This window comes from Neovison vison, chromosome 14, assembly GCF_020171115.1.
Source record: "Neovison vison isolate M4711 chromosome 14, ASM_NN_V1, whole genome shotgun sequence".
NCBI lineage: Eukaryota > Metazoa > Chordata > Mammalia > Carnivora > Mustelidae > Neogale > Neogale vison.
The window spans coordinates 113,751-133,833 of NC_058104.1; the positions used below are offsets into that span (position 1 = coordinate 113,751).

Here is a 20,083-nt window from a genome sequence, read left to right on the forward strand (position 1 = left end):
ACACACACCCGGTGGCCGCAGGGCATCTGGGGCCCCTTCCCCGTGGCCGCGGGGGGTCTGGGGTCCACGTTCCTTACCCGGTGCCGGAGTCGCTTGATGTGACGGAGCCTGGCAATCCACTTGGAGGGGTAGATGTCGGTGGGGTTGGAGCGGCTGTGATGCACCTGTGAGGCCATCTGGGGTGGGGTGCGGGGAGTGCTGAGCCTTCTTGGGGGGGGCATCTATGGACCCATCCCACCTGCCCCTTGGGCCGTTCCCCTCAGCTCACGTTTGCGTGCAGAGCCATCTGACGGGCCACAAAAGGCAGGTTGCGGTCAGACACGATCTTGGCCACGCTGGTGTCCACAAGACCCTCCATGTCTGGGGAGAAACGGAGCTCACACCAGGGCTCAGGGCCCCAAATGCCCCCTGGCCCCACACCCCGGGGCTCACCTTTCCTGCACTGCAGGGACACCAGATTGCATTCATAGTCCAGGGGGGTGATGATCACGTGGACAAAGTTGAACTGGCCCTGTCAGGACGACAGCAGAGGTCACTAGCCCCGAGGACCACTGTCTGCCACGTCCTCACTCAGCTCTGGTGGGCGGGGGGCTTGCTACCTGAGCCAGCCTGTGCCCCATTTGCCACCAGCCGCTGCACACACCCTTCCCTCCCAGGGGACCTCAGGGCACAGCCGCCTCCCCTCTTAGAAGAACAGGACCCTCCTGGGCTGTCCCCCCAGAGAGGCATGTGCCCAGGCCTACCCCCACTCACTCTGATGGTACCCAGCTTAAAGTCCTCGCCCGAGTCATTGTAGACGATGGACACGAAGTCGTTGCCCAGGTGGCGCTTCTTGTCACAGCGGTGCTTGTCCACATCTTTGGTGGGCATCAGAGTGGCAATGTGGAAGACCGCTGCAGGCAGACCGGCAGAGCTGAACGGGCGGGCCCCCCGCACCTCTCTCCAAGAACACTTCTTGGCTTCCCCAGAGGCCCTCAGGGCCTGTCTGGCCAGCAGCACTGCACCCCTCTCCCTGAGCGCAGAGCTTCTAGAAGCAGAGATGCCAGCCCCATGTGCCCCTGCCACGGCTCCCCAGCCCCACCCTGCCGAGGTCCCCGACAGCCAACAGCAGCAACGGGCAACGGGGCGGGAGGGCGCCTACCTTGCATGATATCGTCATGCCAGCAGTAAGTGAACTGGCCGTCCTCCCCGCACACATCCAGCCCGCCCAGGTACACCTTGTCTGGCTGACAGTCCTTGAGCTCGATGAGTTTGCCCAGGCCGGTGAGGAACTCCGTGTACCTGTAGGAGCCGTGCTCGTTGGACAAGATGGCGAGCTCACTGTTGCTCTGTGGGCAGAGAGGAGCATGGTGGCACCCTGTCCCCAACGGCTGTGTCCCAGCCTCGCCCTCCTGCATATGTATTTGGTCCTTGGTTCCACAGGACCTTCTGAACACAGCCTCGGAATCCCAGCCCCAGTCCACAGACCTGCCCCTCGCAGGCCCACCAGCACCCGCCTTCCACCAGCTCTCCCACACGGCAGTCGGAGGGACACTTTGGACACTTAGGCCGAGTCCCCTCAGACCCTCTGCTCAGAAGCATTCACACCTGCCCACCTCCCTGGAAAGGAAAGTGCAGCTGCCCGACAGCCCATGAGGCTGTCCACGCCAGTGACCCACGTGAGCCCTCCCCTTGACTTCCCTGCCCCACCTCCTGTTCCCTGCACAGGGGACATGACACCAGCCACCAGCACCTGCCGTTCCCACACCAGACGCTCCCTTCCTCTCTTTCCCACACCTGGATGGCTGACACGACCGTTGCCCTGCTCGCACGTGCCACCTTCTCCGCCGTGGAGTGCTTGGCACGCCCCTGGGCACCGCGAGCTCCCACGCTCACCTGTCACTCCCGCCGTGTCCCCGGCACTGGAGCAGTATCTGGCCCAGGGTTCTGTGAGCATGGGCCAGTGGCCGCTCGTGCAGTGACCGAGCTCTGTGACAGACAAGGATCTAGGCCCTGACCCCCACCCCAGGCGGGAAGGCCACACAGCTGCACCCTGGCACCCAGGAGCCTCACCTGGCCTTCTCCCACGTACAGGACAGCAATCTTGTGGGTGTCGTAGGACGGAATCTGGTCGAGAAGCTGCACTGACCGCTCAAAGGACTGTAGCCACAGAGCCCTGCCTGAGCCTTGGGCGGAGGCCATCCCCTGCCACCAGCCCTGCAGCCCCAGCTCAATCCCCATGCAGGCAGGCCTCTCCACACCGGGGCCGATCACCCCAGGGCGCCCCAGGGAGCTGAGGCTGGGACCATGGGCACCACTGCTGAGAGCTAGGGCAGCCCCAGGCGCCCCCCACTCGGGCTTAAGAGGGCCCCGCGGGGGAGATAAGGCGCGCCCACCCACCTCATTGGGGAGAAGAATGGGCTTGTTGGATTCATCACCAAAGAACGGGGAATGGTAGAGCTGCAGGAACACAAAGCTGCAGGGGAAGAGACAGGGAGGGCCAGGTCAGGGTCACGGCCGGTACCGTCCACCCACACACAAAGCAGCAGGCCTGAGCCTTTCTTGTGGCTCCAACCAGCCACAGCGCCGAGGCCACGTGGACCTGCAGCCCAGCCTGTGGTGGGGTCCCTCAGGCCCCACATCGTCCCGGAGACTGTCCAGCAGCTCCAGCCCGGGAGGGCAAGGCTCACCTGGGATTGATGCCGGGCACCTTCTCAGTATTGGAGGCCCCAGTTCTGCTCTTGAAGGCATCCCTCTCTACCCTCTTGCCTCTGCGTGACGGGGCCGAATCAGAGATGGTGTAGCCTCTGGGCCGCAGGCCACTGGGGGAGCGGGGGCAGCTGGAAGGCAAGGGACCCTCGGGCTGTGTGGGGCCCCGGCCCTGGCTCTCTTCACCTGGGGCTGACCAGGAGGCACCTGCCCCGTCCAGGATCCCGGACTGGGACCGGGCCTTGGCCTCAGGGCTCAGCCGGCCAACATCAGTCTTGTCCCCAGGGTCCCCAAGGATGTCCTGTAGGGTCTGCAGCTCGGGCGAGGAGCTGGACTTGCTGAGAGGCTGGGAGGGCTGGAAGGGGAGCTCCGCAGAAGGCCGGGCGCCCTCGGAAGAGACGGCCCGCTCGATGGGGACCCCTCCGGCAGCTGCGGGCTCCTCTGCGGGGAACCTCTCCTCCTGGCTGGAGCTTGATGATGACTGCCAGGAAGGAGTGCACAGGACGCCCATCAGGAAGAACCAGCACACCCATCAGGGGTTCACGTGGAGGCGATGATGCCCCCCTGTCCCCAGTCAGGGCCACAGAGCCCCTCAACAGCAAGCGGCCGGTCCCACCCTCTCCCCCAGGACGGCACCCGCTGGTGAGCAGCAGAGCTCGGCATCTCCAAACCAAAGGACACCAAGGACGAGCAGCTGCCACCCTGCAGGGCCCGCTGGAAAACCTGACGGTCCACGCGGAACAAAAGCAGCAGGGTGGCTCACCATTTCTCAGATGAGAAAACTGCGTGCAAAAGACTCGCCAAAGTTCTGAGCAAGTCCGTGTGCCATGGAGCCTGGAGGGAAGCCCCGCCCCCTCCCCAGAGCGCCCTTCTCCCACCTCCAGGGCACCCCCCCACCCACAGCAGCTCCAGTGCCCCGAGGCACTCACCCTACTGTAAGCCTCAGCGCGGCCACCACGCCGATCCCGGTCTGTGCCTAGCGTTGCCTCAAAGTCCTCCAACTCCGTGGGTTCCGTGGGCAAACGAGCCTCGCTCAGACTCCCCTCCTCCGGAACCACCGCCGAGTCTGAGAGGACACAGACGGGGCTACTAGGTGCTGGCCCGGCCCCTGGAGCTCACATGCCTGAGGTACGAGCCTCTCCCCGAGAGGGCACGGGGGACCCCGCCAGAGCTTCACCCAAGGCCTGCCTCGCCTGTGGCTCTAAGCTGCCCGCACCCCAAGTCAGCTGCAGGAGGGCACTCTGAGGGGCGCAGTGCGGCCCCCAACACCGGGCATCTCCAACATAGGCTCCCAGCCTGGTGACGAGGGGGGCATACAGCCCCCGGGATCTGCATCCCAGGACCCCAAGAACCTGCCCCTGCTGCTCCAGTGGGGGAGACGGGCAAGGGAGCACTGACCCCCGCCAGGGAGGAGCCCCGCCTCGGATGAGGCCTGAGCTCAGGAACAGCAGTGCGCTGGGGCCGGCTCCCAGCAACAGGACGCCGGGATTCTGCCCTGCCTGGACCTGAGGCGAAGCGTGACGAAGGAGGAAGCCCTGAGCACGCACAGATGGGGGGAGCCCAACCCGGAAAGCAGAGACGTGCCTTCGGAGCCCAAGCCAAACTCAGAGTCAGGAGGGCCGAGGCCAGGATGCCCCAAAGCAGCATTTCCTGTGCCAGTGTCAGGGCAGGGGTGGGGGTGACGAGCCATGAGGGTTAGCACAGCCCGCGGTGGCACAGCCCTCGCACACGTGCACTCCGTCAGCCACCCGCCAGGACCCGTCTGCACACTGCCCTTTCCAAACCGGCTCTTGCGCACACACAGGGGCTCAGGCGGGCCAGAGGGCCATGTGGGTCAAGCCCCTGCCCCCGCCAGGGCCCGGAGGTGATGGGCCGGCCCCCAGTGATTCACACACAGCCCAATTTGCGGGTCCAAGCCAATCAGACCACCAGAGGCCAGGGCACGGTCAGCCCGGCTAAGCCCCAGGGCCAGGCTGGCCCCGAAGACCGTCCGCGACTCAGCTGTGTGACGTCACCTCCCGAGGCCTGAAGAAGGGGCCGCGAGGGCCCGTCCAGCAGGGCACAGGGCAGAGGGGCCCGCCGGCCAAGCACAGGCATCCTGCACAGATGTCCCCATGCGAGTCGGGGCCCTGCTCTGGAGGGGACGGGGCAGGGGGCGAGGAGCGGTGCCGGCAGAGTCGTGGAGGGATGGCCGCACGAGGGACGGCGGGGGCAGCGAGGACGAGGCAGAGGGACTCTCTGCGGCAAACAGCATCTTCCTTAGAGAGATGGGAGAATACCTGCCCAGGAAACGCCCCTGTGCAGCTGTGCTCGGCAACTGGACTGGCACAGCGAGGAGAGAGAGGCCACTGCAAGGAAACCGCGAGCGGCCAGTCAGCAGAAGGACAGACTACGCACAGTCGAGCAGAGAGGAAAGGCAGCGCTAGTCCCGCACAGAGCCCGAGCCTGGAGGGAGAGAGCGGAGGGCCAGCGGCGTCCGGCCAGCAGTAGGCGGCTCACAGCCCACGCAGGCTCCCGGCTCTCTGTGCGGCTGCCGGGGACGTCTGCAGCGTGGGGCGCACCCCTCCTCCTCACCAGCACAGCTCCCGGGCCTCCAAGCGCCACCTGAGGCCACAGGCAAGGCCGGAGGGAGCGCACTGGCCCCTCCGGGTGAGGGCACGAGCACACACGGGCAGGCTCCGGCTGGACTTGGCGCATCCAATCCCAGACCCCAGCACATGTGCGGCTGCCCTGCTGGGCCCCGGGGCACGCCGAGGACGGTGCCGGGCACGCCGAGGACGGTGCCGGGCACGGGGTGCACAGGGCCGCACCATGTCTCCAGGCGGGGGCGGCAGCAAGGAGAGCTCAGGGAGCCGGCCAGGCGCATCCCCCACCGGGGCGGCGGCACTTACCCGTGTTGGATCGCGGGGGTGGAGGGGGCTTGGCCGAGCCCGCCGCCGGCACCGACAGCGACTTGTACAAGGCCGTGTCCCGACGCTCCTTGAAGCGCTCGGCGGCCATGAGCGCGTTGGACAGCTCCTGCAGCGGCATGTTATTGATGTCCGAGGAGAAGGGGCTCAGAGGGTTTTCCAGGCTCATCAGCCAACTGGTGTTCCCTAGGGGGCGGGCAGCACCCGTGCGCTGGTCACCCACCGCATGCGCGAGCAGGATGGTCCTCGGTGACACCACTCTCCACCCCAGGGCAGCTCCTGTGCCCAAGCCGGGCTCCAAGGAGGCCTCGCAAAGCCTCAGACCTTGCACAGAGAAGCCTGGGTGGGGGGCCTTCTGGGCTCTGTCCCTCTCCCACTAAGGCCCAGGAACCACCCCTGCAGTCAACCTCCCACACTGACTATTCTCCAGTCCTGACCCACCGCCTCTTGCCCTGCCTGGGCCTCTGGTCTCCCGCCTACTCCCTGCCTGCTCCCCCACGGGAGCCAGGACCCGCGCATGGCCCTTGTGCCCGCACTCAAGGCTCCTCAGGGCCTGCCATCCAGCCCCTCCTGTCACTGCCCACCACGCTGTGCCCAAAACAGATCTCAGGCCCTGGGCCTTGGCCTAAATTCTTGCAATACTCATTATCGGCTCAATTCTGTCCCGTAAAATTCATCTATCCAACATTCCCAGACTCCAGCAGCTCAGAAAGCAGCTCATTAAGATAAAATAGAGCCATGCGGATGGCTCCTAAATCCCCAGGGCTCTTCCAAGAAGAGGAGATGGGACATAGGAGCGAACAGCCCTGCCGCCGTGACCTGGGACTCCAGGCTCCGGGCGTACGAGACACATGTCTGTGGCTGACGCCCCCAGGCCGCAGCGCTCTGGGAGGGAGGCCCCCTGCTCAGGCGCCCGGATCACCTCTTCGCCATTCCCCTCTGGGCACTAAGCTCAGAAGTCCCAGAACAGGGGCTCCCTCAGGCCCGCGTGCCTGCTGCTCACTCCCGGGTACCTGGAGTCCTGGCAGGGGGCGGTCCCGTGCTCACCGTGAGGTGGCAGTGGCCCCAGTGTGCTGAGCGCAGGCCCCTCCGTACCTGTGGGCCTCCGGACCAGGATCTCTGCCCAGCCCTGGGTCAGAAGGGGCACGTAGGCCGCCAGGCTCGTCTTCTCCTGTGCTGGGAACTGGGTGCCCGCTGACGCCCTCTCAGGTTTGCTGGCTGGTGCCGTCTGTGCACCCGGGGAAGTGGGGCCACCTGCGAAGTGGGATGCTGGAGTGTCCAGGGTACCCACACGAAGGCCGTGGCCCCCTGAGGAAGAGGAAGGCAGGAGTGCTGGTGACCACCAGCTGCCTACCGCACAGCCACCAGCCCAGAACCCGCTGTTTTGCCCAGGGCCCGGCGACCAGTGGTAGCTCAGCCCTCCCCAGGCACGGCCCTCATAGGGGGTCAGCCTCAGTAGACCCGGGGCAGTAGCAAGGGGCCCCACGGCTGGACCACAGCTCATCCCTGCTGCAGCAAGAGAAGCTCCAAGGGCGAGCTGAGCTGAGGACCAGAGGAGCCAAGGGCTTGCAGCAAACACCAGCCACGAGGGACAGACCCACGGCCATGAGGGGGCCCCAGACCAGTCACAGGAAGGCATGCCCCTTGCTACACAGCCGTGGCGAGGGCTCACAGAAACAATATCCCAGCTGTTCAGGCACTGAGACAGGCCTGAGGTCAACCACCTTGTCCCCCACGTTCTGAGGAGTCCTTGCGAGTGTGCGGACCCACGAGGCTCACCAGACATGGAGCGGACGCGATCCCGGGCCCCGCGGCACACCTGCTGCCCAGCCTGGGACTCCAGCTTGGCAGGCGCCTCCTTGGTCTGTCTCACGTGCACACCAGCATCAGTGCTGAGGACAGAAGGGTCCGTGCAGAGCGTAACCAAGGTGCCTGGACCCAGGACAGCCACCGCCAAGGACTGCCGGGCAGGGGACAGAAGGCGCCGTCACCTCAACTCTGGGCCTCCCTGCAGCTCTCCTGAGTCCAAACCCAGCAGCGACCGGGTCCCAGTTCCCACACTCGTTGTCACGGTGACAAGCTTGTTCCCAACCAGCCAGGTTTTGGTCCTGCCACCAGCCAGGAGGAACTCTCCCACAGGGGACCTGAGAGGACAACAGCGTCAGCCGACAGACACCTCAGCTGCCAGGGGCTCTCACAACAGGCATCTTGGTTTCAAAGGTGTGTGGACTGCGGCGTGGGGGGCCCTCAGAGGAGTGGGGCCTTACCGCACACATGAGGCCTGGCCAGGGCCCGCCTGGCCTGCTGACACCACTGCCAAGTACGGTCACAGAAGCGGAGCCAGGCGCTAGCCTCCCACCCTGCCCCGGGGCCCAGCCCGCACCTCTTGGGGACCGCTGTGAAGTTGGAGAACACGTATCTGGCCATCATGTCCAGACACGTCTCCGTGAGCTCCAGGTGGAGATTTTTCAAGTTGTCATCAGCCTGGGCCATCGAATTCTCGTCTGCAGACCCCAGACTGGCACTGGTGAGGGACGTCTGGATCCTGCTGGAGGGAGGGGCCCCGGCGAGGTCAGGGGTTGGCCGGGGCCACTCATCTCCCACCGGGGGCCAAAGCTCGAGGCATGCAAGTGCCGGGAGGGCCACACCCACAAACCCCCCACCGGGGCGCACACCCAGTCGAGCCAGCCCGTGGCAGACCACACGGACACATCAACCCAGAGAGGAGGGGCAGGGCCTCACGGGAGAGACCCAGGCCCACTCGTCGGAGCAGAGGCTCAGGAGACAGGGTACAGACGAGACCGACGTCCCCTCACCGAAGCACAGGAGAGTTAGGGGATGGCTTGGCGGCGGACAGTTTAGTCATGCAGAGACACAAAGACCACAGACACACCGAGATTGCATTCTGCCCACAGGGCCTCCTCCTGATGACAGGGAGGGTCTGGGCTTTGTGTGCGGCTTGTTCCCCTCAACTCGGCCCCCCCAGGCTCCGCACGCACCCAGTGACCAGGAGAAGAGGCTCGTGCAGGTTTAATTGTAATACGGAATTTCACAGCCCCTTTGCCAAGCTGGGCTTGTGTTAGAGTTCACTAGAAGAGAGCCGACCGCCCCCTGCTCCCCTGCCCCAAGTCAGACCCCACTCGGCAGAGGCCAGCCTGAGGCCAGAGCCTACGCCAGGCAGCGCTGAGGAGTGGGTCTCCAAGCTTCGCACTCCCAGGCCTGAGGGGCTTCCTGGGGAGGAGACAGCCCCCCGCCCAGCTCAGTGCCGCCTGGCCTGGTCCGCGTGAAGCAGTGACCCCCAGAGCCCGCGCCTACACTCACACACCCAGGCAGGGAAAAGCAACCGCGGCCACGCACGCACGCCCACTGCTCTGTACACAGCCCCGCGCTCCCTTCTGGCTATGACAGGAAGCAATCCTCCACGAGAAGAAAGCTCAAGGCTACAGTCCACTTGCAAAGCATAGGAAAGCTGAACCCTGAACATGTTTCCCACCCAGCCTGCACGGGCGTCACTCGATTTCGCAAAGAACCCTGACCTCCGGGGCCAGCCCCGCGAGCAGCGGCCACCAGACGCCTGGCTCTCTCAGAGATCCAGCCCTGCTCTAGGCTCTGAGCCAAGCCTCTGAGCGCGCCGTGTAGCCCACCCGGGCTCCGCCAGGACGCAGGGACAGAATGCAACCTTTCCACCCGCCCCTCCAGGCTACCCCCTGACCGAAGGCTGCCCACCCGCCCCCGGGGCTTTCTTCTGGCTCCGGCCAGGGAGGGCGTGGGCAGGCGACGAGCTCATGCAAGCAGCCCCATGCACCGCCACCCGGGTGCCCCCGCCCGCCACACACCCCCGCGCCCCCCCCCCCCCCCCGCCGGCCGCAGCCCCCCGCCCGCCGCACCACTACCTGCGGACCACATGCTCTGACACACTGATGCTGCGGCACCGGAAGGCCTCTGCGGCAGAGCTCTCCTTGCATTCTTTCACGGGTGGAGAGTTAGTCAAGCCTTGTTTGGGGGTTCTGGCTATCCTCAAACTACCAGGAGAGGAAGGAGGGCCCGAGCCCCAGAGAGCCCAGCTCCCAGGAGGGGAGAACAAGCCATTGGAGGGATGAGGAGGAAAGGTCACAGGCCACAGGGTCAGGATGGAGAGCCCGCGGGTGAGATGAACAAAAAACCATGCCAGAGGCCAGTTGGCAGGGGAAAGAAACAGAAAACAAAAAAGCATGAAAATACATCTCATACACATGACTAAGAAAAAGTCAGGTCTCACGCACAGAACCAAAACAAAGAACATTAGCGCAAATTGAACACGTATGGAGCGTGACACGCGGCAGGTTCCAGGCTGTGCTGACCAGGAGCCCCGCCCACCCCACTCAGGGGCCAGGACGCCCTGAGGCCCTGGAGGTCACCGCTCAAAGGGCTGGTTCTCAGCTCGGGGCCCCTGGCGCTCAGCTACTGGGAGCTGGAGAAGCCAGCTTTGGACTGTAGGTCACACTGACCTGGTCATTCTGGAAAATGCCGTCTCTCCACCAAAGGAGAACTGCAAAGCTTGGGTGGGAAGGCGGGCACAGAAAGAGGAGTTGCGGCTCGTATGAGATGCGAACAAGACAAAAGGCCTAGCACAGCTCTCTCTCGGACCTGGCAAAGCGGCTGTGATGGTCCAGAGGGGCATGGCCCCTGGTCAGCAAGGGTGGAGAGCAAGCTCGGGAGGACAGGCAGCCTCGGCCTGGGGCTGGGCTCGCTTCTGGGCCCAGAGCTCCTCCCTAGCCAGGCCCGGGATCTGGCTTCTCTAGAGCCACCACAGTCCTCACGGAACCCTCAGCCCATCCGGTGGAGTCAAGCTAGCACCCAACTCCCAGCTCTGTGCGTCTGCCCCCGGGTCTCAGGCAGGCCAGGCCTGGCCCCAGCCCAGCACACAGGCTCCGCAATACCATGGGCCACAGAGGCCGGCTGGGTGGGGACAGCAGCTCTTCCAGCTATGTGAGCGCATTAAGGGCCTTTGCAGGCTCCAAGCCAGGACCCCCTGGCACCCAGCACGGTCTGCACAGGGACATCCCCCAGCTACTTCTCAGGGCAACTGGCTGGCCCGCAGGGCGGCAGGCCAGCCCAGACCCCGTGTGTGCCATCGGTCACAGGTCACGCTTGCAAACCTGCCCCGCTGTGCCCCATTCCCGCCACAGGCCCGCACCTCTTGGGCCTCTCGTTGAGGCTAGTGCTTCGCGCTCTGAAGCTGTCCTTCTCGGGGGTGTCATCAAAGGACAGGAGAACGTTGGAGCGCAGGCCCTGGCAGAGTGGAGCAGACCTGAGCCATCAGCCATCGGGGACTGAACCCTGTGTTTCTTCCCTCCAGGAGCCTGGGCTCCACACCTGCAGGGCGCTGGGTCCTGGCAGGGTGCGGGCGGCAAGCGCAGCCCCCCGACGCCACCCACCTCTCGCTCCCTGTCCATCTCCCCGCTCTGGCCACGGGACAGCCAATGGAGAAGCAGGTCCCACCTCGACAACAGATTTGGGCTCCGCTGGCCTACCTTAGTGATAAAGGGAACAAAATCCTTCCGGAACGGCAGGCGGCATCTAATGAACCACATGGCTATGACGTGATGGGCCAGGCACACGATGTACTGATTAAACCTGTAAGAGGGAAGAGAAGGACTGCAGCTCTGCTGGGGCCCCGAGGCCGACGGGCCCGGGGCTGAGCACGGAAGCGAGGCCCTAATGCCACAGGCCCGTCCGAGGTAAAGGACTAGCACGGCTCTCTGCTGGCCCAGGCCACAGCAGGAGGCGCGGGCCGGCACTCACTTGGAGGGATTGGTGTAAGGCAGGGAGATGGCAAAGACACTCGCGTACTGCTCCGCCGCAAAGTTCCTGTAGAGGTGAGGCAGCCTGGCCAGAGCTGCGAGGGCAGGACACGTGGGTGAGGGGGCGTGGGTGGGTGGGAGAGGCAAAAACCCACCCCACCATCACCAGGGACCTGTGCTACCTCCTGACCTCAGAGGACTGCGAAGGACTGAAAGTCACATCCCCGTGGACGCAACCTTCCCTTTCCCCTTGGTTCTCTATTCCAAGAGCTCGTAAACTGGTCCCTAATGCAAAACCTCACCAGCATCCTACGGTCGTGGGACCCCTGAGCTAGATGCGGCTTCCGCATCTTTAGAAGGCTATGAACAGAAAAACATCCAGCAAAGGGCCCACGTGTCCCTTTGCATAAGTGCCAGTGGCCCTGCTCTGTTCCTGTCACTGCCCCACTGAGGGTTAGACATGCACTCGGATACCAGGAACGAGGCGGTGAGCGGGCACCCTGAGCCCCAGGAAGCCCGTCCAAGCTGCAGTACATGCCCTGAGGGGAAGCACCACGAGGCTGCGAGAGCCGGGCTGAGGACAGACACCCACATCCGGCAAGACAGGCTTCTGTGCCGTTTAAACCGACACTGAGGGTTAGAACGGCACGGGCCGCTTAAAGGCCAGGAAGGAAAGCATTCAAGGCTCAGGCAGGAGGCGCGAAGGCCCTGGGACCAGAAAGGATGGCGCAGCCCACGTGCCCCGTGGAGACAGCACGCCCAGGCATCTCCCGAGAGAGGTCATGAGATGAGGTCAGCGAAGGTGGCATACGTGACAGCCGCTACCCCGAGGATCCACCCCACCACGGGCACACACACGCCCGTGTGTGCACAGGCATGTGCGGAGCCGCACGCTCACTTGACAGGAACTCGAGGAGAGGAACGGCCATGCTGGCCGTGGCTGAGATGTGAGTGAGCTTCACGACCAGCACAGGAAGCGCCTTGATGATGATGTCTGGCATCTCCACGCTGCAGATGGCCAGTGCCACCACGCACTGGCTGGCACAGCGGTAGATCAGGCCTTGCTCCAGGCAGTACACCATCTCCCGCTGCGGGACAGGGCCGGTGCCTCAGACCCAGCCAACCGCACCCCAGCCCTGCCCGCACGCTGCTCTCCCCTTGCCCACTCTAGGACGTTCTACAGGGGATAAGACCAAGACTCAGGAAGGTTACTGCCTCGTCCCTGAGCCCCAAACCAGGGCAGCACCAGGAGCCGAGCTGTCCTGAGGAGACTGGACAGTGGGCAGCTCTGGTCAGGGGCTTCCTGATGCCTCCCAGCCACCACCACCGGCCGGGCCCCCTGGCACCTCAGCCCACCCTGGAGACAGGACTCCTTAGGCCCATGAACCCTTTGGTTATGGGAACCCCCCCACCAACTGGCTGGCCTTATGACAGGGGAGGTTCTGCCCAACACAACAAGGCCACCAGGCCCACTGAACTCCGGGCAGCTTCCCGCATGCACACAGCACTCCCGCGCCCCACGGGAGACCAGGGCAGCGCGCGGCTCAGGGCCCCACAGGGGACTTGCGCTTCCTGGAGCCAGCCCCACCCCCACACGTGTTCCCTGGCCCACCCCCGACCTGGGCTGTGGAGAAAGTTGGGCCCGTCCGGCTGAGGCCAACACCCCACAAAGCAGCCCCGCTGTCCCTCTCCCGCTCCATACCTGTCTGGTTTTGTCCAAGTAGTTGTGGTACGAGATGAGTGCTGTCAGCACTGGAACCACCGCCAGATGCAGGTCGGTTCTGGAGAAGCCTTCCGGGGTGCCTCGGAGCCGCTCCAGGGTCCTGGGACCTGAAAGCTGAAGGCCGAGGCTCAGGGAGCAGGCTGCATGTCAGTGAGGTGAGGGCGACCGGCAGGGTGGCCGAGAGCCCGGGGGCCTTCCTACTCTCTGTCTGGCCGAGGGTCTGCCTTGTCAGACCCATGGGAGCGCCCACCAGCCAGGGACAGATCCAAGATGGACGCGCCTGGCCCAGGAAGCCCAGTGAGGAAGGCGAGGGAGAGGAATCAAGCCAGCACACGGGGAGGGCGAGCCAGAGCCCTGCACAGAGGCCTACGAACGGGGAAGGGAGGACAGGGCCCCAGGGGCACGATCTCCCAGCGGGACTGCCCTCTCGTGTGTCCGCACCTGACCTGCCGGGCCCGGGGGGCCGGGGCGGGAAGGCGCGGGCGGCGGCCCCACGGTGTGGGCGGCCTTACCATGGAGCAGAGGGCAGCGGACAGCTGGTCAACGCTGCACGGAGACGTGAAGATGAGCACCTTGTAGCGCAGGGACTCAGGCAGCTTGCCCAGCACAAGCTTCAGCACCTTCCAGTCCGCCTCCTGCAGGGGGAGCAGCCGCTCAGCCGAAGCGCTGTCAGCAGCCTGGCAGCTGCGTGGCCTCCCGACCCCTCTGTCCCTGCAGGAGCACGTGCTCCTCTGAGGAAGTGCCCCGCGGCACGACGGTGGCGCCCTCCAGACGCCAGGCTGAGCAGGAGGCCCAGGCCCGGCGGCACCGCCTCTTGCCCTGAACTGGCCCTGGACTCCCCACGCCAGCCCTGCCCTCCCTGGGCGCCTGATGGGGACCCCCAGGACGCCCGCCCAGGACGCCGTAGCCACAAGCCCTGACTGAGACCCGTCCAGAGCACCATGAATGTGTACTGAGTAAAAAACCTGTATCTCAAAAGGAAAAGCAGCACGTATTCCAAAATAATCCACAAGCCCGGGGACCCACTCCAGAACCAAAATCCACTGAGGGCCACAGCGATAAGGAAGACGTGGTTGTGGCCCCCGTGGACCTTCCCTGGCCAGCCCTCCCCAGCTCGGTGGGGAGACCACCGCCCATCAGCAACACATGTGGCCGTGAGTCCTGAAAACCTTTCCCCAGATCCCACCTGTGACGCAGGTCTGGAACCTCTCCCAGAAGTACCCGACAGCCCCCTTCAGTGCCAACGCCTGGTGCCCACAGGGAGAGGAAGAGGCTCCCCTGCCTGTGGCCCTCGAGGGCTTCCCGGGCCCACAGTGGCACGCCACTGACCACATCGCCTCTCCCGCCGGCCCCCTTGCAGAGACAGGCCTCCACTCCATTCAAGGCCCTAGCCCCACCTCCGCTGACACCCACTCTACCTCGAGGCTCTGCTTGTTCCTGACCCCCAGAACCTGTCCTACCTCTCTGCCTCACCCAGCCGTCCCAGCGCCCCTGGAAGTGCCAGCAGCACCCCGTCGCACGCGGCCCATCTCGGCCTCCACCCGATGCACGTTATCCAACGACGCCCTCACCTGTCTACACGGCTCCATCCTATACCAAATCCACCTCCCAGGGGCAGGCACGTCTCAGCTCTGTGCCCAGCTCACAGGATGGGATGCACGGCATCCGTCACAGAACTACCGGACGCTTGGGGCAGCAGCGTGCCTCCGCGGTAGCTGATGCGGGGATAGGAAGTGTGCGGGGCACTGCGGAGGGACCGGCCGGCTCACCTGCTTCAAGCACTGCAGCAGCACACGGAAGAGCAGGGAGTAAGGCAAAGAGCCAAGTCTCACTGCGGGGCCTGTGGGCACAGGGCCGGGCGGCCCAGTGGGATTGGACAGGGCACCACTGGCCTTCTTCTCTGGGCCCCGCTCTGGCTCCCTGTGAAAGCAGGGGGGACCAGCACTGAGGCCACAGGGCAGGGACCAGTGCAGGCACCCTAAGCAGCCATCCGGCGGCTACAGGACATTCCTTAGACCCACAGGCACCCCTAGGGCTGGGCACAGCTGGCTCCCTAGCCGGTGCAGGGGACAAGGCTGATACGCACATGGCATCGCAAACACAGTAAGGGCTGAACCTCACGGCCCCATCCTTGCTGGGCAGGCCGAGACGGTGCAGTGAGTCGGCCCTCAGGAGCAGCAGGAAGTCGAAGGCCTGCAGGGAGAAAGTGAGATCCAGCAAAGCTAGGCAGACGCCAGGCCTGTGTACTCTCAGCCCGGCTGCTCCGCGGAAGGCCCCGCCCCAACAGCACACGCACCAACCCCACCGTGGCCACAGCAGTCAGTGCAGGCAGTGCCACACGGGTGTTCCCGGCCTTCTGCCACAGCCAGGCCCGCCCCCACGACACAGGGAGCGTGGCCCTCACACTAGCCAGGCAGCCCCACGGCCCCGAGTGCCAGGAAACACGGCCATGCTCAGGCCACCCGCACCTCCTCCCATGACCGACAGGTCCCTTAACTGGGCTGCCCTGACGACAGAGGCTGCCCCATCACACAGAGGCTCTGCAAGGGACCAGGACTTCCCTCCCCATGACCACCGCTCGGCCTGGCGCCAACACCTACGACGGCAGCCGCAAGCTGTGTGTTCTGCCCCGCGGCCTACCGCCTGAAGACTGCAGCCCCAGGGTGAGGCCGTACCCCTGAAAGCCATGGAAGCTCATCTCCGCCCACACTACGGACCACCACCTGGCTCAGAGCGGCGCAGAGGCATGCGGACACAGCAAGAAGGGCACCAGGGCCCAGGGAGGCTGCGGCCACGGCTGGTCCATGGGAGCGTGCTCCTGGGCCACCTGCCAGCGTCCCGGCCTGAGCTCCCTCCTGGCACCAGCAGGCACCCCGGAAGCCGGCCGTGGCCAGCCCTGAGCCGCAGTGGGAGCAGCACGGCCACGGTCCGCCCACAAGCCCCATCCTACCTGCAGCCGGATGCTGGCGGCAATGGGCAGGGTGTAGTCGTGCTTGTAGTGCAGCTGGATGTGGCCAACGAGTGTCTCATAAACGCGCATCGCGTGGCTGGCGGGCAAGGAGTATAGCTTGGTCTGCGGAGAGAGTGTGCCGGTCGCGCCGAGAGCGCGAGGCCAAGAGGCAGGTAGGGAGCCAGCACCCAATGCCCAGGACGAGGGGAACAGGATGAGCTCTGGGGAGTGACTGGGCAACACACAGGGCCCACCAGCTGCCACCTCCGTTCCCGGGACTCCATCCCACGGACGCCCCCACACGCACACACCCTTGGTGGTGGCAGAAAGGGAATCCACTAATAAATCAGGAAAACGTATCTAATGGGGCACCGCCCGGCAACATGTATGACGTGACCCGTGAGCTGAAAGCACCTTTTCCGGCCACCGGCACAGCAGGACAGACCAGGGCGAGTGAGGCCCCACGGGCTCCAGGGGGCCCTGAAGGGGGGGCCATTCCCCCAGCCACTGGGTCGTCATCCCCACAGCGAGCGCCCTGCCTGCCCCAGCTCCCTGACACATAAGCCCAGGAGAGGCCGGATGAGACCCTGGTGTGGGGGGCCCTGTGGGGTGGCACCAGCTGGCCAGGCGCTAGGGGTCCAGTCACAGCCAGAGGAACCCCTCCGTGGCTCGTGGTACTCAAACCAGGGCCTTACAACATAAATCGCTGCTGCTCTCCAAGAGAAATTACCACAAGAAGGGGGACAGGGGAGACAGAGTTGGACCCAATGCTCAGGCCCATTCAGAAAGGACCGCAGGGGATGGGGACAGCAGCAGCCGGGCCTGCCTGCCCAGCAGGAAAGACGAATGCAATCTAACTGTGCTCCGTGTGTGCCGCTCGCCTGTTTCACACGGCGCGGGTTATCTCCCAAACGAGCGTCTCCAGGCCCAGGACATCGCTCCAGCTTGCCAACAGCTTGGCTCTGTGGCCCCCCACCCAGGGTCTGCGGGGCTGGAGTTCCAAGCGAGGGCGATGAGCCACCTTCCCAGCTTCCCCACGGCAGGGTTCTGCACTCACTCAGGCCGACGCACCCCTCACCCACCAGAGGTCTAAAGGGGGCCGGGCTCCCGGGACAGGAGGCCACGGAAGTGTCAGTCGCCTTTCCACAAACACTTCAAACTTCCATGCCAGGAAATAACCATCCCACAGAAGCAGCACAGGACATTCTGTGAACAAGAAGCATTCGAGGCCACAGACTCAGATACCGCATTTTACATAACATGTACACTGGTGAGTGAGCTCCAGGGACGCCGTGATGCGGTGACATCAGTGGCAGAGCCCAGGCGGAGGCTGGAGGAGGCCCGCAGGGACCCAGTCAAGCCTGTGAGCAGGGGTGTCTGGCCACAGCAAAGGAGAGCAAGCACCAACCCAAGGACAGACTCATCCACGACACACCAAGTCCCCTCACGACTCAGCAAAAAGACAAACGATGCCGTTAACACGTGAGCAGAGGATGCGAGCAGACACTTCCACAAAGAAGACGTATACACGGCCACCGGGCACCCCAGTGAAGGGCGTTCCTCGCGAAGGGCGTGCGAACCAGACCATAGCAGCCTGGGACGCTCCAGGAAAGCAGAGCTGCTGGCGCGCTGGGGACTGTGGGTAAAGGAGCCTCATGCTGTTCCCGGCCACGGAGCGGCCCCTGCGGAACGCGGTCCGGCTGCTCCTTGGCTGACCACGTGCGGGGTCGCCGTCTGAGCCAGCGAGTCCCCTCACAGGCCTGCACCCAAGAGAAGGAAAAACCCACGTCTGCACACACACTGGCGCGTGGATGTTCACCCTGGCAGGATTCACAGGGGCACAAAGGGGGAACCACCCAGCGACCGTCAACACACAACTGATAAGCAAAGACAGCAAATCCACATGAGGCCCGACGGCCATCGGAGCGAAGCCCTGAGCCCTGCCACCAGCCCAGTGAGCCTCAAGATGCTCAGAGCGCGCACTGCACAAGTCCATGGTCACACGAAACGTCCAGAAGGCACAAATCCACAAGATGCAGAGTGGACGGGTGGCTGCCAGGGGCCGGGGTGCCCAGGGGAAGTGGGGAGGAACAGCTAATGGGTGTGGAGTTGCTTCCGGGGAAGGAAGACATTCTAAAGGCACAGAGGCGCAGCGTCCACCATGTGAGTCTGTGGAGGTACTGGAAATCCCCTGGACCACACGCGCAGCGCATGAATTCCACGGAATGCCAACTACACCTCTCAATGAAGCCGTGAAAACCAGCCCACTACCACGGGGCCAGACCACACAGCAGCCCGCCCCGCCTCGGCAGCAATGTGAGGGTGTCTCTGCCCAGACAGGCCCCACGACCCTCAGGAGCAACCCACACTGTGATGAGGAGCCTGGGTCACGCCAGGCTGCCCTCCACGACGCCAAGGAGGTCTCCCCGGAGACGTGTGCCTACACGGCAGCTGCCCAGAGGCGGCCAGTTGGCCCTCCCAAAAAGGCAGAGACGCACCTGCAGGATGACCAGGAGCCCCAAGACAGCGGTCCTCACATCCTCCACGGAGGCCGAGTACGCCGCCACGTCTCTCTCCTCCAGCTCAGCGGGTGGAGAAAGGGAACGGGACATCACCTTCAGAGAGAAAACGTGCATTCAGTTCCCCAGCTCGGGGCTCTCCCCGGCAGCTACGGTCAGACCCGGCACTTTCCCCTTCATTTCTCAAAAGCTGTATTTTGCACTCCTGAGGGCCCTTCCAGAAACTGCGACATATTTCACAGTTAAGAGAAAAGCACACTGGCCGTGCTTAAGAACGATGCGTCCAGCCCGGCTCCAGAGCTGCACCACGGCTATGTCCCAGGACACCCGTAGCACCACCCATCCCCGATGTAAGGGGGCCCTACCTAAGACGCAGCCATCGTTCTGGGCACAACAGGAACAAACGGTCCAGAAGCCAGTGCTGCCTGTGCAGCCTGGCCACAACTGGGGGACTCTCTAGCAGCCCAGGCACCCAGGGCCCCAGGCTCAAGCGGCCCTCACCTTTTCCACAATGTCCAGCAGGCTGTTGAAGTGGTGGGTATGACAGCCCTCAGCCAGGTCCACCAGCAGCTGGGTGGCCAGTTTCCGGACTTGGGGGTCTTTGTCCTCTGGGACGTGGGAGAGTTGTGAGATGACCACTGAGCTGATCAGCTCCTCCTGAAGCGGCACAAGTCGGGGGAGGTGGGCAATGTGGGGCAGGGGCACGGCTGCAGCTGAGGGACGCGCTGCACAGCCCCTCGGGGGCCCAGGCCCCCAGGCCCAGGTACGACACAGCAGCAAGTGGCCGGGCTGGCTCTTGCCCATTCACTGTCACAGGGTGGGCCCCCCATGTGCACGCTCTGGGGTGGGAAGAGCCCGTCCCCAACATCATGATGGGAAGGGTGACAACAGCTTCTACAGAGGCAGATACAACGCACCATAGCAGCAGAGGACGAGACAAGACCAGCCCCGACATGAGGAAGCTGAGGACCCAGAGGGGCCTCCTGGAAGAGGCACTGCTGAACTGAATTCCAAGGGACAGAGGTGCGGGGAAGAGGAAGGCTAGGAGGGAAGGAGTGGGCCGACCAGGGCTGGGAACACCGGAAACACTGGGGAGGCTGCCCTCCAGAACCTGCACAGAGCGTGAACTGGAGAAAAGAAGATCCAGCTCTCCAGGAGAAAAGCTCCCGGAGGAAAGGACAAGCAAGCAGGGGCACGCGAATGTCTGAGGGACAGCTTCTGGCCCTAGACCGGGTCATGGCTGGAGGGAAAGCAGCAGCAGGAGACAGGCAGGGCCTGGCACCACCGTGGTCAGGCTGGGACTGGAGAACGTGACCACAAAAACCAAAAGAAAACATCCCCACACGAGACTCCGCTGACAACTTCTGTTTGGGCCCCGCAACTCTTGGCCTAGCAAACCTGGCAGGAGGCGGAAACCAACACCAGAGCGCGTGAAGTGGGGGGAGAACCAAGCTCACTAAGCAAACCTGCCACAGACGGGTGTCCCAGGAGGCTCACCGAGCCCCACCCCC

General features: G+C 64.4%; 1 protein-coding gene across 5 annotated transcripts in view; it reads right to left on the reverse strand.

The window, feature by feature from the left end:
- TSC2 (TSC complex subunit 2) overlaps nt 1-20,083 on the reverse strand; it is a 31,934-nt gene that overhangs the window by 297 nt on the left and 11,554 nt on the right. The window contains exons 15-41 of one of the 5 annotated variants that reach the window (XM_044234124.1): nt 19,074-19,229; nt 18,552-18,668; nt 16,054-16,176; nt 15,190-15,296; nt 14,873-15,023; nt 13,616-13,738; nt 13,083-13,217; nt 12,279-12,468; nt 11,382-11,475; nt 11,111-11,213; nt 10,774-10,868; nt 9,491-9,619; nt 7,981-8,145; nt 7,589-7,741; nt 7,377-7,489; nt 6,693-6,905; nt 5,580-5,783; nt 4,968-5,036; nt 3,618-3,754; nt 2,670-3,169; nt 2,380-2,455; nt 2,053-2,139; nt 1,142-1,328; nt 754-893; nt 433-511; nt 269-360; nt 78-176 (exon numbers count right to left, since the gene is read on the reverse strand). In XM_044234124.1, the coding sequence (XP_044090059.1) occupies nt 78-176; nt 269-360; nt 433-511; nt 754-893; nt 1,142-1,328; nt 2,053-2,139; nt 2,380-2,455; nt 2,670-3,169; nt 3,618-3,754; nt 4,968-5,036; nt 5,580-5,783; nt 6,693-6,905; nt 7,377-7,489; nt 7,589-7,741; nt 7,981-8,145; nt 9,491-9,619; nt 10,774-10,868; nt 11,111-11,213; nt 11,382-11,475; nt 12,279-12,468; nt 13,083-13,217; nt 13,616-13,738; nt 14,873-15,023; nt 15,190-15,296; nt 16,054-16,176; nt 18,552-18,668; nt 19,074-19,229 (3,837 nt within the window). The remainder of the gene's footprint in view (nt 1-77; nt 177-268; nt 361-432; nt 512-753; nt 894-1,141; nt 1,329-2,052; nt 2,140-2,379; nt 2,456-2,669; nt 3,170-3,617; nt 3,755-4,967; nt 5,037-5,579; nt 5,784-6,692; nt 6,906-7,376; nt 7,490-7,588; nt 7,742-7,980; nt 8,146-9,490; nt 9,620-10,773; nt 10,869-11,110; nt 11,214-11,381; nt 11,476-12,278; nt 12,469-13,082; nt 13,218-13,615; nt 13,739-14,872; nt 15,024-15,189; nt 15,297-16,053; nt 16,177-18,551; nt 18,669-19,073; nt 19,230-20,083) is intronic. The other 4 variants (XM_044234123.1, XM_044234119.1, XM_044234121.1 and 1 more) reach the window with 4 other exon arrangements.